The sequence below is a fragment of the Myiozetetes cayanensis genome, unplaced genomic scaffold (assembly GCF_022539395.1).
Source record: "Myiozetetes cayanensis isolate MyiCay16 unplaced genomic scaffold, myiCay2020 scf20-37, whole genome shotgun sequence".
Lineage (NCBI taxonomy): Eukaryota > Metazoa > Chordata > Aves > Passeriformes > Tyrannidae > Myiozetetes > Myiozetetes cayanensis.
Window position 1 is genome coordinate 13,021,592 of NW_026087412.1, and position 15,029 is coordinate 13,036,620.

Here is a 15,029-nt window from a genome sequence, read left to right on the forward strand (position 1 = left end):
TTTGATGGGCAGCTGTACAATGGTTAAGAGTCCTGCTTGTACAAATATTTATGCAAATCAATAATTTCATTAATTTGTTTTCCAGTAGCACATTTTAGCAACTTCTCCCTGAAAACTAAGCAAAAGATTCAAAGGACAAGGAAGGTGAAATTATCACATTCCCTTTAGTTTCACTTGAATTATTTAAGTAGAGATTTACAAAATGGATGTATGAAATTTATATTTATACCTTATTTATTATAGTCTGTTGTCTCCAACCTATGGGAGCACTGCCCACCCCACAGCCAATTTAGTACTGCTGGCAATAAAGAACATCAACTTTTGTGGAGCTTTTACACAACTTTGATGTAGACACAGCCTTTTCTTGCTTTCTCTTAATCTCAATTCATTTATTCTTAGACTGTGAGGGTGCTCACAAGCTCCTCCCTGAAAATCTGTTGAATTCCAATATTTAGAACTCCCAAAATTTGATTACTAACAGCAGCAAAGGCTTTGTTTTTTCTCCTTTGCTTGTTCCTCAAATCCTATTAAGAGAATTCCATTCATGTAACCCATGGGGTGGATTCCTAAATCTTTCAAGTAGAAGAGGTGTGGGGTGAAACCTAATTGAGAACCTTCACCTCTCAGTGTGGCTGATCCTTTGGGAGTAACAACACAAAGAAAAACCCCTACATTCACTTAAATCATACATATCCTTTTCTTTGAGCACATCTTTCCTCTCTGTATTGAGCTGCTGTCCAAGCCCAGCTTTTCTTCCCACACCAAAACTGGATTCACCTGCTTGTTAGCACTTGAGTTGTCTGCTATTGGAAATTGTTTACTCTAATTTTATTTCCTCTGCCTTTCACCTCCTCTGCTAAAGCACAGAGGCAGAAGCAGCTCAGATAGTGAAAGGAAGGCAGGCTGCTAGAACAGGGAACTGCTGGGCATCATTTCTGCTGCCAAACAAGGTAACACCAAACTTGATTTTAATCAATGAAAAACTCAAAATGTCAACCTCTGTCAACTTATCCCAGAGATCTGCTATTCTAAGAGTAATAAATCAGCTCCAACACTGTACACACCACACCCATCACCACTCCAGGCAAAATTAACCCTGAGAACGAACACTCAGCAAGTTATGCAGCTGATTTAGTAACCACAGACAAGTGATAACCTGATGGAAGAGGAAAAGGGTCTTGATATACTACAGGAATTTGAATATAAGAATAAGTGGTTTGTCTTAATTTCATTTATATTTGAGTAACACTTATAACTGAAGCGTTTTCTCTATACAACCTGCAATACTTGTATCATTTAGTAATGTTTAGATGTCTATCTCATCATCTAAATGATGTTGGAGTATTTTCAGGGAGACCATTTCCAGTTAATATGGACTGCAACCTCCAGTCATTGGGCCAACTCATCTGATGGGATAAAAACACACAGCCATGTGCATTAATAGTGAGCAAGAGCACTGCAAACAAAAGGAGATGTAAGGAATAAAAGGTTCTGTAAGTGCTTCTGACTTCTCCCATCTGCTCTGGATCAACACAGCAAATCATTTTATTTGTCTGGACACTCAACTGAGTAATGTGACGTAAGACTTGACAAAATCTTCCCACATTAGGCATCTCAGGTAGAGTTTTGCCCTCATGCTGAATCCCATCCACCATAAACAACTCTCTGATCCTGTGATAGAACTGTAAAAAACCTCCTGTATTTTGCAGCAGTTCTATAGATAAGTGTGAGAAATAAAAGCAAATTTAGCATGATTTCCCCCAGATTTATTTTTGTTTTACTCTCACAAGTCAGATCAGCTCCCAGGTACCGTTTGAGATACCTGCACAATGCACTCTCCCTTCTTCCCTGAACAGGGGTCTCTTCCCTCCCACCCAACACACCCAAATGCTCTGTGATGATGCTCAGGGAAGAGTCACTTTTTCTTTCAATTCTATTGTTGTCTCCCTGGTAGTGACAGGTTCATTTAATATGTTTTGGTTTTGTTTTTGTTTTTTTTTAAAGAATGCTGGTGCTCAGATACATTCCATTCAATAGAAATCTGAAATTTAAAGAAATCCACTTTTTTTTGCAAGCCATTACGCTCAGCTAATAGATATCCCTCCCAAAGCAGCGGCAGAGATGAGGTAATTTCAGGTGCCAGCACATTTCTATTCAGATCACAGGCAGCAATTCTTGCAGTGATTTTATTTCGCAACAAAAATCATTATTGTCCCTACTGAATTACCCTGAAGAGTCCTATTTTACTCCCACTACCTTTTCTCAACACCTCTTGATTAAAAACAGTGCATGATATTTGTTATCAAATATCAATATATAGACAAGAGTTTCAGAAAGGGAGACTGGGGGAAAAAAATCAAAGGCATTTTAGGGAATATAAACCTTTAATAAGCAGGAATGAGATTTTAAGGAATCTCAAGAGATGAGTAAGAAACTGCAGAGAGAAGAGAACAGCACTTAGAGGAAGCCATGAGGAAAAGGGACAGAAATGGCAGGATCCAGCCCAAATCCAGCCCTCCAGATTCTGCCAGACAGTAATTTTCCAACTTCCTAAAGCTTCCAACAGTAATTTCTTCTGTTGTATTTCCTTAGCTCTGCAGGTATAACCAACTGCCTGATGAGCTTTGAGAACAAAAGGTTTTAAAAGGCTCAATCACTCAGCTTAATGAAAACATCTTGAATTATTTAACAAACAATCTATTAGGCAGCTTTAGCTCTCGAGAAACGTGAAGTTTGATAGACCTGATTCACTGCTGCAGTTTTTATGTCATGGTAGCTCCAGCCCTTTCAACACAGTCTCAGTGATGTAACACAGAAGTGAATTCAGCCCGAGATGCAGCTGCATTAGACTTTCATATAGGATCTGTCACCAAGAACAGGAAAAGCAGCCAACAATTATTTAAAAAAATGCCTGAAAATAAGCATTTCAGGCTCTGGAACTGGGGCATTATTCAATAATTCATTCTCAGATCCATTTGAATTCTCATCTGTCAAGCCTCCTTTTATTACCAGATTGTTCTATAAGCAATGATCTGGCAACACATTTGAAAAATCTATGTATTCCTTCTCATCCATCACAACAAACAATTTTCCAAGCAACAACAGAGACAGCGTAATTTCAAGAGAAATAAGCTCAACTCTTAACTCATTATTTTTATGCCATGGTTGCGTGGCAGAAGAAATATCATTGAAAACAGGAAACCCTTTTCTCTTCCGATCACAACCTCTTTCAGCACATCAAAATGCACCGTGAGACGTGCCTTTGTAACTCTTCCCATTGCTCAAAAATATACAATAATTAAAAGTCTAAGTTACTGAGGCTCAAGGGAGACAGTTGAAATCCTGCTTGTTTAGTCACTGCTTCGAAGTCTGAGGACACTTTCTTACAGACATCAGCAACTAAAGGATTGAATAAAATAAAAAATAAAAATAAAATTACACCTTCCAGGCTAAGTTTGACCACCAAATTCTGCAAAGCCCCCACACCTCAACCCCTCTTTTTCCAAGGGAAGAGGGATTTTTTCAATACAAAATGACAGGTGTTCATCAAATCTTGTCCTGCACTTGCACCATTTTCTATTTTAGAAAACACATCCAGCCAGAAAAACACTACATCATTCATCAAAACATTCATTTTTAACCGACACAAACCTAATTTCAATGCAAATATATGAAGCACAAAAAAACAAGGTTCTAAAAATAAACCTCCACCTCTCAGAACATTATTCTCCAAGTTCACTTCTGACAAACAAACAGGAAGGCTGTGACTTTGGGAAGCAAGATGTTCCAGTAGGAGATATCTGAGTCAGCGCAGAAAGAAGCATTGAAAGATACTCTTCCAAAACTCAGTATATGGGTTAAAACAGGATTCTGTCAATCAGCAGATAAATTAAAAATATTCTGTATGCTTTTTCACCTTTCAAGATACTTTTGTATTTCTGTCAGTGTGACTAAGCAGTTTCAGAAGTCAATGATTTCTAAGTGAAAGGCAGTGTTCATTTGGAGAGAGTCCAACCACCTCCTCCTTTCAAGGAGCTGTTAATGTTTGATGTTCACGTTTAAAACTGCATTAATCATGCCTGTAAACAGGAAAAAAGGGATTGCCAAACACTTGGAATACTGTGGATTTCCTTATTCTGACACAAATCCACATTCCTATGACCTCAAGTCTGAAGAGACACAGTTTAGGTAATCACAAGAGAGAAAAAAACCCAAATGTGCAGAGAGTGACATAATATCAATTCCTGGCACTATCCAAAGAGAGGCACTTGGAAAGGTCCTATAGCAAAATATTACTGTTTTTAGAGAGAGAAAAAGAAGACTAAAAGGACTTGAGTTCAACGAATTATTAACTCTTAGAGACATCAGGTGGAGTCGAGTATCACCAGCACCTCTATAAATCAGGTCTACAACACCTCAGCATAAACTTGCTTTATGGTACACATTTCCTGCCAAAGGACAATATTCCATGGAAAATGAAGTGTGCAGCAGGGAGACAGCTTATTTCCATCCTTTAAGCCAGGGTAAGGTGGCTCCCTCTTGGTCCAGTCCTGCTCATTTTTCAAGCCAACAGTGCTCTTGTTAACACTTTGCTCTTGCAATAGCACTGAACTGACCCAAATTCTGTTCTCTGCTTTTGTATCTACCCTCCTCTGAGGGAATCACTGTAATATGGAATTGCAGGTGTACCCCACCCTCCCATTCCCTCAGATTTTATCCCTCCCTTGCACAGTCTGTGTGTTGAGAACACACAGTTCTTAGCACACACAGGAGCCACTGGGCTGTTAATGAACTTAACTGCAACAAATCTAATCAGTTTTCTTCTCCTTGGCAAGACAGATATTTCTTACCCTAAATATTTATGTATTAAAGAACGTGTAAACCAACTCAAGTGCAGTCACTTTAAAAGCAGCAAGGTGTCACACGTCATCAGTTCCAGTGACCAAAACAATTTAAAAGAAGATCTAAACTCAGTTACAAAAATCTAATCTATTCAGCAAAATGTTTTACTTACTGGACCTTGAGGACTGTTCTTGGCACTGGAAACCAGAGTCATAACATCAGATTTATAGTCCTGAAAAGAGAAGAGAGGAAAAAATAAAAATCAGATTAAACATAATAGTTGGCACTTCACATATCAGGAGTGAAGACCAGCACTGAGCACCACTACAATTACACTCAGAAGAGCCATTAGTGAAACATTCGATTATGGAGATTTTCATTGCCATTCTTACGCCTTAGATCCTCTTGGCTAAATTACACACTTTTTTGGGTTTACTGTAATGATCCCCAAGAAAGTCAGTAGTCTCACCCCTATTTCAGAAGGCAGTGGGATGGGAGGACAGGATGATGATACAGCTACTGCCTTTCAGAAACTCAGGTACGAACTCCAGAACTTCCTGAACTAGACCTGCACAACCCCAACATGAAATATGGACGAAGTTTCTCGGCCACTCCAAATTCCTTTGTCACCTTCCAAAAATTACTTTCTATTGCATTAGAAGGACCTAAAGCAGTATAAAATCCCCAGTTTTCTATCCCTCAGGAAGCTTGTCCTACATCCAGACTGGCATTCCACAAGTGAGGACACAAAGCAGTTTGGGGCTGAGCTTGGCTTTGCAATTACAGCTGAAGAGACCAGAATGCAGGAAAAAACAGGAATATTACTGTAGTACAGGCAGTGTGAGAACGAGCTGCTGCACTGTTGTTATTGCAACACAGAAACAAAGGTTTGGAATGGTTTTAAACAGCCTTTAGAGTGCCACAGTATCTAAACACAGGCACAATAAATACTCGTGGAAGATTCAGTCAGTAATTAAAACAGCTCTGTGTTTAAAAGGATATGCTAGAAAGTAGTTGGCATGTTAAACTGTTGTCTCTTCCCTAATGAATACAGTCACTACATTTATATTTATATTTCGAAAAGGTCTCCCAGGGCTGACCTCCTCTTGTCTTGCCTTTCCTGTCAATAAGATCAGATTTACATGACAAAGCCAAGCTATCAAACAGCCCTTAATGTTCGGGAATGACAGTCTGCTAAGCTGAAGTTGAGTCATGTCTGACCAGGACAGCAGAGAGTAACTGCTGGGAACTCCTTTTAAATGTTAGCATCAAGTGTGCCTCCAGATCCTAAGCTTCTAGATCCTTTATTTATAGCAGATGTGCTATGATCAAGCAGACAGATCATATTTCAGGAAGTTGATAGTAATTCTCCAATAGTTCACTCTGAGCATCCACTAGTCCCTGAAGTGTATAAATAGGACTATCACTTGCTCTCCCTTCAGCTTAGCCACTGTAAACTTTAACTGCTTCTTAGGAAAGGGCAAAAAACAAACTTTGCAAGATCCATACAGATGCCAAACCATCATCAAAATCACCCCACAGACAAATCCCTGCAGTCTGATTCCCTGTTTCCCACAAAGGAGAGCAGTCACTGTTGCCCAGCGTGAGAAGCTTCAAACTGAGAGTGACATCGAATAAAATCACCCAGCAAACCTTCTGTTTCCTGGCCCCTGTATGATTTCATCGTTGCCTCCACATCCTTACTCACTGCTGTGCCCCTGAGAACCTGAAAAGGTACCAAGTGCACAGATTTTCTTCATGTTTACTGATTTCACTCTCCTTCCTTCTGCTCCTTCTCCTGAGCTACTCTGTGTCATTGCTCAGCCACCCCACACCCATTTCCCCACTCCTGCCTTGCTGGGCACATCCTACAAACACGAAGTGCAGGGGGATGCAGCAGAATTCGTGTTCAACCATTTGTATATTCCATTGCCATTCCCTTCCCCTCTGCTCCCATTCGGCTGCTCCTGTTGCAGGGGAACAGCCTCCCAGGCTGCGGGGCTGACCCGGGATCACAGAGGGCACTGTGGGACTCCCAACCACTCCAAGCCCGACCTTTCTGCAGGGGTGTTCCTCTTGGGAGCACATTTTATTTGACACAACTCTTCTCCAGAGGGCAATGCCCTAAGTTCTCAATAAATATGCCATTTTAAGAAGATATTTTGCAAATATACTCTTTTTTTTTCCCCCACGCCCCAGCTTATTTTTAAGCATTGCACTGAACTAGTAACAAATAATTAAACAGCTTTGGACCAGTGTTGTATATGGGACACTCCTTGGGAAGCTTGTGATGCTCCATGTTAATAACTCACTTATCACCAGAGACATTGAGCCAGAAAATAAAAGCGAAATAAGAAAAACTCCCCAGGTCAAGGTTATTTTGAGGGGGACAGGGAATTCCAGCAATAGTCCTGGCTAATCTAAGCCTGTCAGCAAGAGCCTGAGTGCCTTCCCCAGTAGTGCCAGATGCTTGGACTGGTACCCACCAAACAGCCCTCTCCTCCTCCTGTACCACAGACTGAAACCATCCCTCATTCTCCACAGCAGCAGTAACAGCATTCAGAGGCAGCTTTCTGATAGACAAGAGGCATTAATTCCCATAAAAATGTTTTTCACATGTAAGACACTTTCCTACACACCCTTTCTGTATTTACAGCAAACAAAAAATTGGCTTGTGGAGTTACATTCACACTCATTTTCAGGTAATATGTCATAATATCTCATACATGTTCAGGTTATGCAAAGTATTATGCCACTGACAAATCATTTAACTATGCACTTGTCTTGGAGTCTACAGGAAAATGGAAATTACATGGATTCAGCACTGCAGCATTTGCAGCAGCACAATAAAGGGAAACTTTCTCCCTCCTAGAGAGCTATACTTCATGTTCCTATCAGTGCCTCCTCCAGGTAATTTCTTTTAGGTCTCTCGTTTCTATTAACATTTGTATTTTGAGATAATTTCTGCTTGGTACTTGAAAGTGGAATTGCAACAACCATTTACAGGTTATTTTATTATCAGTTCTGTTACAAAGGGCAGCTGTGCTGTGTCCATGCCAGGTTTTCCAGATGTTTCTTCTGATTTCCTTTTCTAGCCATCTGCCCTTAAAGAAATCATGAAACAGCATTAAAACCCTCCCTAAATTTTATATGGGGCCCAACCTTCTCCCCACCCCTCGAATTGAAAGTTTGGAGCAAATGTCAGCTAACAGACATTACTATCCATTCTTCTGCCTTTAATGGGAAAAATAAATTTTGGCAGTCTGTCCCCAGTGTTAAAAGTCTGAGCAACTCCCTGGGGATAAAAAGAATCAATGCAAGAAAGATCCATATTTTCTTTCTTGGAACACCACTACTTCCAGCAATTTATTTGACTGACTATGCCTTCTATTACCATGTAAATTGTTTCAGGCTGCAGGAAAAAAAAAGTATTAATCTCCCCTCAGTAAGTCATAAAATAAAGAAATCAATTTCAAGGTCAATTGAGTCTAAATAACACCTGCTGCCCTTTTTGTAACATGCAGACTCCTCTGAAACACTAAGTTGCTGTCTATGAAGGCATCAGGACGTGATGTCTCACATAAATCAGGGTGGTGGATGGTACAGTCCAGCCTATTTGGAGGGGACCAACTGGGGTTGGAAAAACACCTCCAAAACAGGTCCCTCATCATCACACATTTTCAGCACAAGCACGGGGCTTTAGAACAGCAAAGAAAGCTGAGGGGCCCTTGTCTGACTGCACAAGGAGCTCATCTCTCCTGAGGTCCTGGGGACATCAAGGGATCCTCAGCTCTGTGCTGGAAGGATTCAGATCCACAAAGAGTGAAAAACCTCAAGAATTTCATAGAGGGTGAAAAAAGCAAAAAAATCTGTAGTAACAGGAAGAAATCTTTTCTTCCTCTACTGGAAAGCAGAGTGGAATGACAAAGAATGGAAAGGAAATAGGGTGAAGGTGGTTTTTCTCCCCACCTCAAAACAAGAATTCAGAAGAGGGAGAAAAATTGAAAAATTCTCTCCTGCTTTCGGGGAAGGAAGATTTTTAAGTGGAAAGGCATTTCTCTTTTGGTCAAAAACTGTCCTACTTCTCTTTTAGGTGTACTTAATGGGTTTTTATTGTAGGCCAACACTGCATTTGATGATTAAATAGCCCTTTTCCTGGAAAGTTTACCTTGAACTCTGCAACCTGTCTGGGCTGTATAGAAAATCTACAAAGCCCCAGACCTGGGTGGACTGGTCTGTGTGTTTCTCCCCTCTGTGGCAGTTCTTTCCCAGAAGGTCAACAGCCACTGGTTTTCCTTTCCCAAGTCTAATTCACAGAGGTGCTGGTGCCTCTCTAAATACAAAGGACCTGACTGAATAATTTTGAGCTGCCAGGTGGAGTTATCTGGGACAAAACTGGAGCTCAGGGAGAGGATCCTTTCATAACAGCCAAGATATTCCAAGTCTCTATAGCACCCATTAGTTGAAAGTTGAGGAACATTCCAAGCTCGCCAAATAAAAACAGATAAAAGAGATTTTTTGGTTACAGGATTTTTCTTTTTTCCTCTGGGTCTTCTAACCATTAGACAATCTAGATAATCAATGCTCGAGCAGCAGAAGTTCCTGAACGAAGCAAATACCCAGATATGCTGGAAAGAGGATTCCATATTCTTGTAAGACTTTCATAATGAAAATACAACAATGTCTTGAAGGCTTTTGAAATGGAATGTGGATCAAATTTTTATCTGTAGTTTTATTATGTATTCAAAGGTATATTTATCTGGGGGTAAATTTCGCCTAAAAAATCAGAATATAACTTAACTCTAATATTTGCATATATTTATAGAGTATGATTCCCCTATGATATTACACTAGTGAAAAGGAATGTTTCCCTTTTCTGAGAGCACTCTGGATCAATCAAAGGTTACTTAGAAATAAATTTGAAAATGCAAATTCACAGAACAATCTGTCATTTATTGGATATAAGAAAAGTTTTCATTGTTGAAACTCATGGTCCTGAACCACATTTAATGTAAACTTCTCTGTGAAATCTGACTGTCACAAGCCAAGGACAATGGTTGTGTGTCAGAGCTGCCAATACAGTGATTCAGTGAGTCAAGAAACAATTTGTTAGAATTGATAAGCATATTAATGTTGTATCATGGAAAATTATACAAAAACTCATTTTGCAGCTGAATGTGTCTAATAGCATGAGATTCCACAGCAGGAAAACAAACATAAAGAAGTCTGGTATGGTTATCCAAGAGCCCAAAAGGTTAGATATGTAAGGAAAGAATGACTTTTAAAAAGATGGTTTCTTTGTGGAGGTTAAAGGAGCAGATACAAACATTAACAGAGATACACGGCAGGAAAGAGGAATATTAGACTTGTAAGGAACTTTTCTGTACAGGAAGTTATCTTTTCAATGTGCCAAGCAGAAGGTTCAAAATCCTAAATAATGAAGCCCTGGAAAGAACATGGAGGGATGTTTCCCAAAGGTGAAGAATGTAAGCAGTGCAAGAAGAAACCTAGAATATTCCCTTGTGTGCTCTACTGAAATGTTAAGTATTTCCTAATCTACTCAAATAGCCCATGAAGTGGGTAAATTATTGCAGGATCTCCTGTGAAATCAGGTTGAAGGAAAAGACAAAACAAGTCGAGAGTTAAATAAATACTTTCAAAATGTAATCACAAAGAAAAGGGGGAAGCTGAGCCTGTCTGACATTGCCTATTATCTCCTGAGCAGAATTACTTCAGGTTTACTGAGGCAGAAGCTTTCAGTAACCTCCAAGTCTCTCAGAAACGTTTTTTCTGGGAGTATTAGAAGACAATCAGGAACAGAATCTGCAGAGCAATGATAATCATCACCCAGGTCTCACAGTTTGAAGAGTTCACCCTTGCTCTGTAATAGCTGCAAACATCCCACACATCTCAGAAAATGAGTCCTGCCCTGGGTACAGGTAGTACTGATTGGTACAGCTCCAGTACAATCTTTCAGCTGAGTTCTGATAAGAAATAAAAAGTTTCTCTTTGTTGGAAGCTCAGAGAAACCCAGCTGGGCTGGAATTCTACCCAAACTGGTCTCATATAACGTCTCCAATGATGCCTGGTTTTCACCAGCTGAGGCAAAGAGTGTTGTGCTAGAAATCTCACAGAAACCTCCCATGGCTCTCCATCCCAGAAACATCCCACCAGGAAATGCTCAGTTCATGAACTATCCAACATTTTCAGTAACTGAATTAAAAACAGAAGATCAGACACAGAAATGGATCCTCATTATTTTTCCCCCAGGCATGGAAAGATTTCTTATACCACAGAATTTCCAATCAATGAGTATATTTCATCACCTGTCTTATCCCAGAAGCAGGAAACACTCTTCCTAAAAGATACTTTTAATATGATTCTGTGGCACCAGTTAGAATGGAGCAATGCACAGATCCCTGCACCAAGAAGTGCTAATGGCATGGTAACAATGTTGTGCTGTAAAAATACACTGCAGACTTGGCATTCTCCTACCCCAAAATGCTTAAATTAGTTACATGCAAGTTTTCTAGGACTGAGACTTCAGATAAAAGTCTTATTATCACATAACTGGAAACAGTGGTATGAATCTGAAGTTCACTTATTTCAAGTTGGTATCTCTTACTGTAAAATGAACAAGCACCTAAATGGAGTATTTTAGGAAAAAAAAAAGACCAGAATGTACTTTGTCTAGTCTTTGTTATATTAAATGCATATGAAGGTCCCTCTGTTGGGACTGTTGCTATTCTGACACAACAGAATCTTGACTCAGAAAATACATATTTCACTGTTGTGGAAAATTAGCAGTTTTTACAGGCTGAACCAGGGCTTCACACCCCTCTGCTTTAAATGCCCTTAGGAAACACAGCTCACTGCTTCCCAGCTCCCAGGTGGGTACCACAGAGCACCATCCAGCCTTCCAAAGCATTTTCATTTTTTCTTCCTGCTACTGTCAACAGCCTGCCATGTGTTCTACATCCATGGCTTTTAAAGGACAAGGACTGATAAAGATACGTATCCTAAATATTACTACATTACACCTCGTGCTGTGATATTTGACAAGTGACTTTCCCTCATCTCCTGGGAAGTTCCTCCTTTTTAACCTCAGGTTTGCTTTATTCAGAGCAAATTGTAATGCAGGTACCACCTGTTATTTTTTAATACATTCTAATACCTGTTCTCTGAAAGCTTCTTCAATGCACAGATGCAATTCTAATCCACCTTTGCTCTGAGCACTTGCTGTTTTAGAAGAGATTTCTTGTAACACGGATAGAAAACTACAGTTAAGTATTTCAATTTTCCTTATACTACCATTACTCATGTTATTTTTCAGGAAGGTTGATGAGGCCTGAAATAACAGGAGATTTCTTCCTTTTATTAGAGAAATATATATAAATGCAAACAAAAGTGAGGAATCAATTCAAAAATCCTAGGATAGCTCTCCAATAAATAAAAGTAAAATGAAAATTCAGTTGCATGCAGTTATTACAAGCTCATATAACTCTCTGCCAAGATAGCACTTATAGCTCCGTGTTTATTTCTGTCACAATAATATGAGGAATGCTCTATCAGTTGGAACTGGATTACAATAAATAAGATTCAATTTGAGAATAAATGGCTTGAGTCCTGAGGGCAATTTCAAATTTGTATATTTAAGAAAAATAAATCTATACTTCTTGCAAGAAATAATACTTTGGACAGTAAGTTTATGAAGGGATACAAGCTGTGAAATTATGTAGCTATTTCTAACGTGCTACAGCAGATGCCAGTTTAAGAGAAACAGCAGTAAAATAAGGGAACCATAGAAAAGGAAGGCAGATGCTCTAGGAAAGTGCTGCAACATGCAGAGAACTGGATGCACCAAGAATAGAAATTAAGGAAAAGTCTTTGTATCACTTGCCCACGCAACCAGCTCCCTCCTTTCTGCCACGGGGTTAAGTGTGTTTCCGTGACACGTTATGGAATCTGGAATAACAGCAGTCAAATGAGTTCTGCCTGAATGTTCAGTGTCTCTGGAGTGCTTTAAGATATTGGAACTCAGAGTAAAAAGATGTGACTGCATTTCAAAGTGAATGAGAATATCCCTCCATCCCCTTCTGTGCTGGACCTTATCTTCTTCCGAACAATTTCTCCTCAAAGATGGCATGGAAGGGAAACCCTGGATGGTTCAGAGCAATCAGATGTATCTGATTTAAAGTGTGTATTGAAATGTATCAGTTTATTAGTGCGCAATTTCAATATTTCACTATTGAAGTGTTCCAGCAAATTTTCAACTTCAAGGAAAGAACAAATTCAGGTCAAAGAAAACATGATGGGCCTAAATCAAAACTCCTGAAAAATGGAGAATCCTTCCATTGCCTCAAACTCAAGGGAGCAAATGGCGGCAGGGTGGCTTAGACAGACACAACCCAAGTTCACAAGCATTGTAATTCTCCTTAACTCATGTGTTATTCCAGATCTTTATCAGTGAAACAGTTCAGAACCAAATCAATCATCTCTTACTCAAATGTGCTCCTTTCCCAGGCACCAGACCCTGGCGAGCAGCAGTGCCATGACATATACGTAAATATTTTTTCTGAGATGACATTTTCTAACTGTTAGGAGTCTCTACTATTTGTTACCACTGTGGAGGATGAATCCCTCAAACCAAAGGCACAGTAGAGCAGGTACCTGTATCCATGTGGTAAATCAAAGGGCACGTGCCCATGGAATGGAGGCTGGACTTCCTTGGGGCCAGACAGAGAAACCTTCAAGCAATCTCAAATCCACAATCTTTTCTCTAGCCCAGACCTTGACTTCAGGTGTTCCTGAGTGTGTACTCAGCACAAACCAAGGCACAAAGGAATGGATAAGTTTCTACTTATGGATTTTAGGCTGTCCTTTACAAACTGAATGTGTCCATTTAAAATTAGGGAAGAAAACCCGTACTTAGGCTTTCTGAAGATAGTTCACAACCAAGCCATGTTAATATTAACAAGGCTTCCTAACACAGACACCTTCGCCCCCTTAAGTTGTAATGCTGAATCATGTCCTGAAGCCACTGAAATCAAACTTCTCCCCGAGCTAAAACTTCCTGCCTAAAGTCCCCAAAATGCTTTCATTTATTCATGATGAAACTTTCATCTCCTGCTTCTCCCTGAACAGAGCTGGGAATCAAAACCATTTGTGGCTGTTTTAGTTTTCAAGGCATGTAGATGTGCAGCCAGAGCTCTAGATGGCTGTTAGTCAACACAAAATTGTATGTGACAGGCGAGAATTCACTTCTGAAATGGACATCAAATTCAAGGAAAGATCATCTGTAATACTTCCAAAACAGATAGAACTTGCCTAAAGTAAGCTTTCAGGAGGATTAAACAGTTTCTGAAGAAGCTTACAGGGCAGAAGAAACATTTAAAATAGTTCCTTCTGTTTTACAAAAATAACTTCTCAATTTTCTAAGTCTTTATTGAGAACTATATGGTGAGAATTATCACCAATTTCCTCTTGGTGATGGACTCTGAACCAATATTCAGCTATAACCTGACGTGGTTTCTGTCTCAGAGTTAAAGTTCTATCACTTCAGCTCCTTTCTCTCCTCTGCCAGAAGTGAGCTGTGTCAAGACTCAGCTATCTCCTCTCTGCCCCTGTGTCAGCTTTCCATGACCCAATTATTGCCCATACAAGTTTAATACAATTTGTTTAATTAATTCTCATCCAAGTCTTCATGCACACATTCTGACAGAGCCCAGGTGGAGCTGCAGGGTCTGCTCTAACCCTGATGTCAGGATGAGTGCATGCAGAGTACATGTATCACATAAACATGGGTTATGCAGTGTCCCCTTTCTGTTTAGGGTTGAAATCCAGCATTGGGCAGGCCAGCACTGCAGCTTCCAGCTGCTACAGCTCCCTCTGCTTCTGAAGGTCCAGGCAATAGTCAAAATCCAAACACAACCTCAGTTCCAGATGAGCTGTGTTTTACACCTTGTGTCACTTGTCCAAGTGCCCCCACACCCAAGGGCTGCTCCATTTCAGCAGCCAGTGCTGACTCCCAGCGTTTTGATGTGCTTCAAAGAGAGAACTGGTCCCCTGGTTACTTACTAAAGCTGAATTTACATGGGAAGTTACTCTATTTGTGACCTGCTCTGTTAGTTGAGGCTTACTAATTCTTAAATTAAAGTCACTGGATTATAAATCAAATGACTAGTTAA

The 15,029-nt window shown here is 39.9% G+C and overlaps 1 protein-coding gene across 11 annotated transcripts in view; it reads right to left on the reverse strand.

Annotated features, from left to right (window-relative positions):
- The window catches only part of RBFOX1 (RNA binding fox-1 homolog 1), a 1,102,859-nt gene that overhangs the window by 970,510 nt on the left and 117,320 nt on the right, over positions 1-15,029 (reverse strand). For all 11 annotated transcript variants that reach the window (XM_050317469.1, XM_050317468.1, XM_050317472.1 and 8 more), the window contains exon 2: positions 5,015-5,074. In XM_050317469.1, the coding sequence (XP_050173426.1) occupies positions 5,015-5,074 (60 nt within the window). The remainder of the gene's footprint in view (positions 1-5,014; positions 5,075-15,029) is intronic.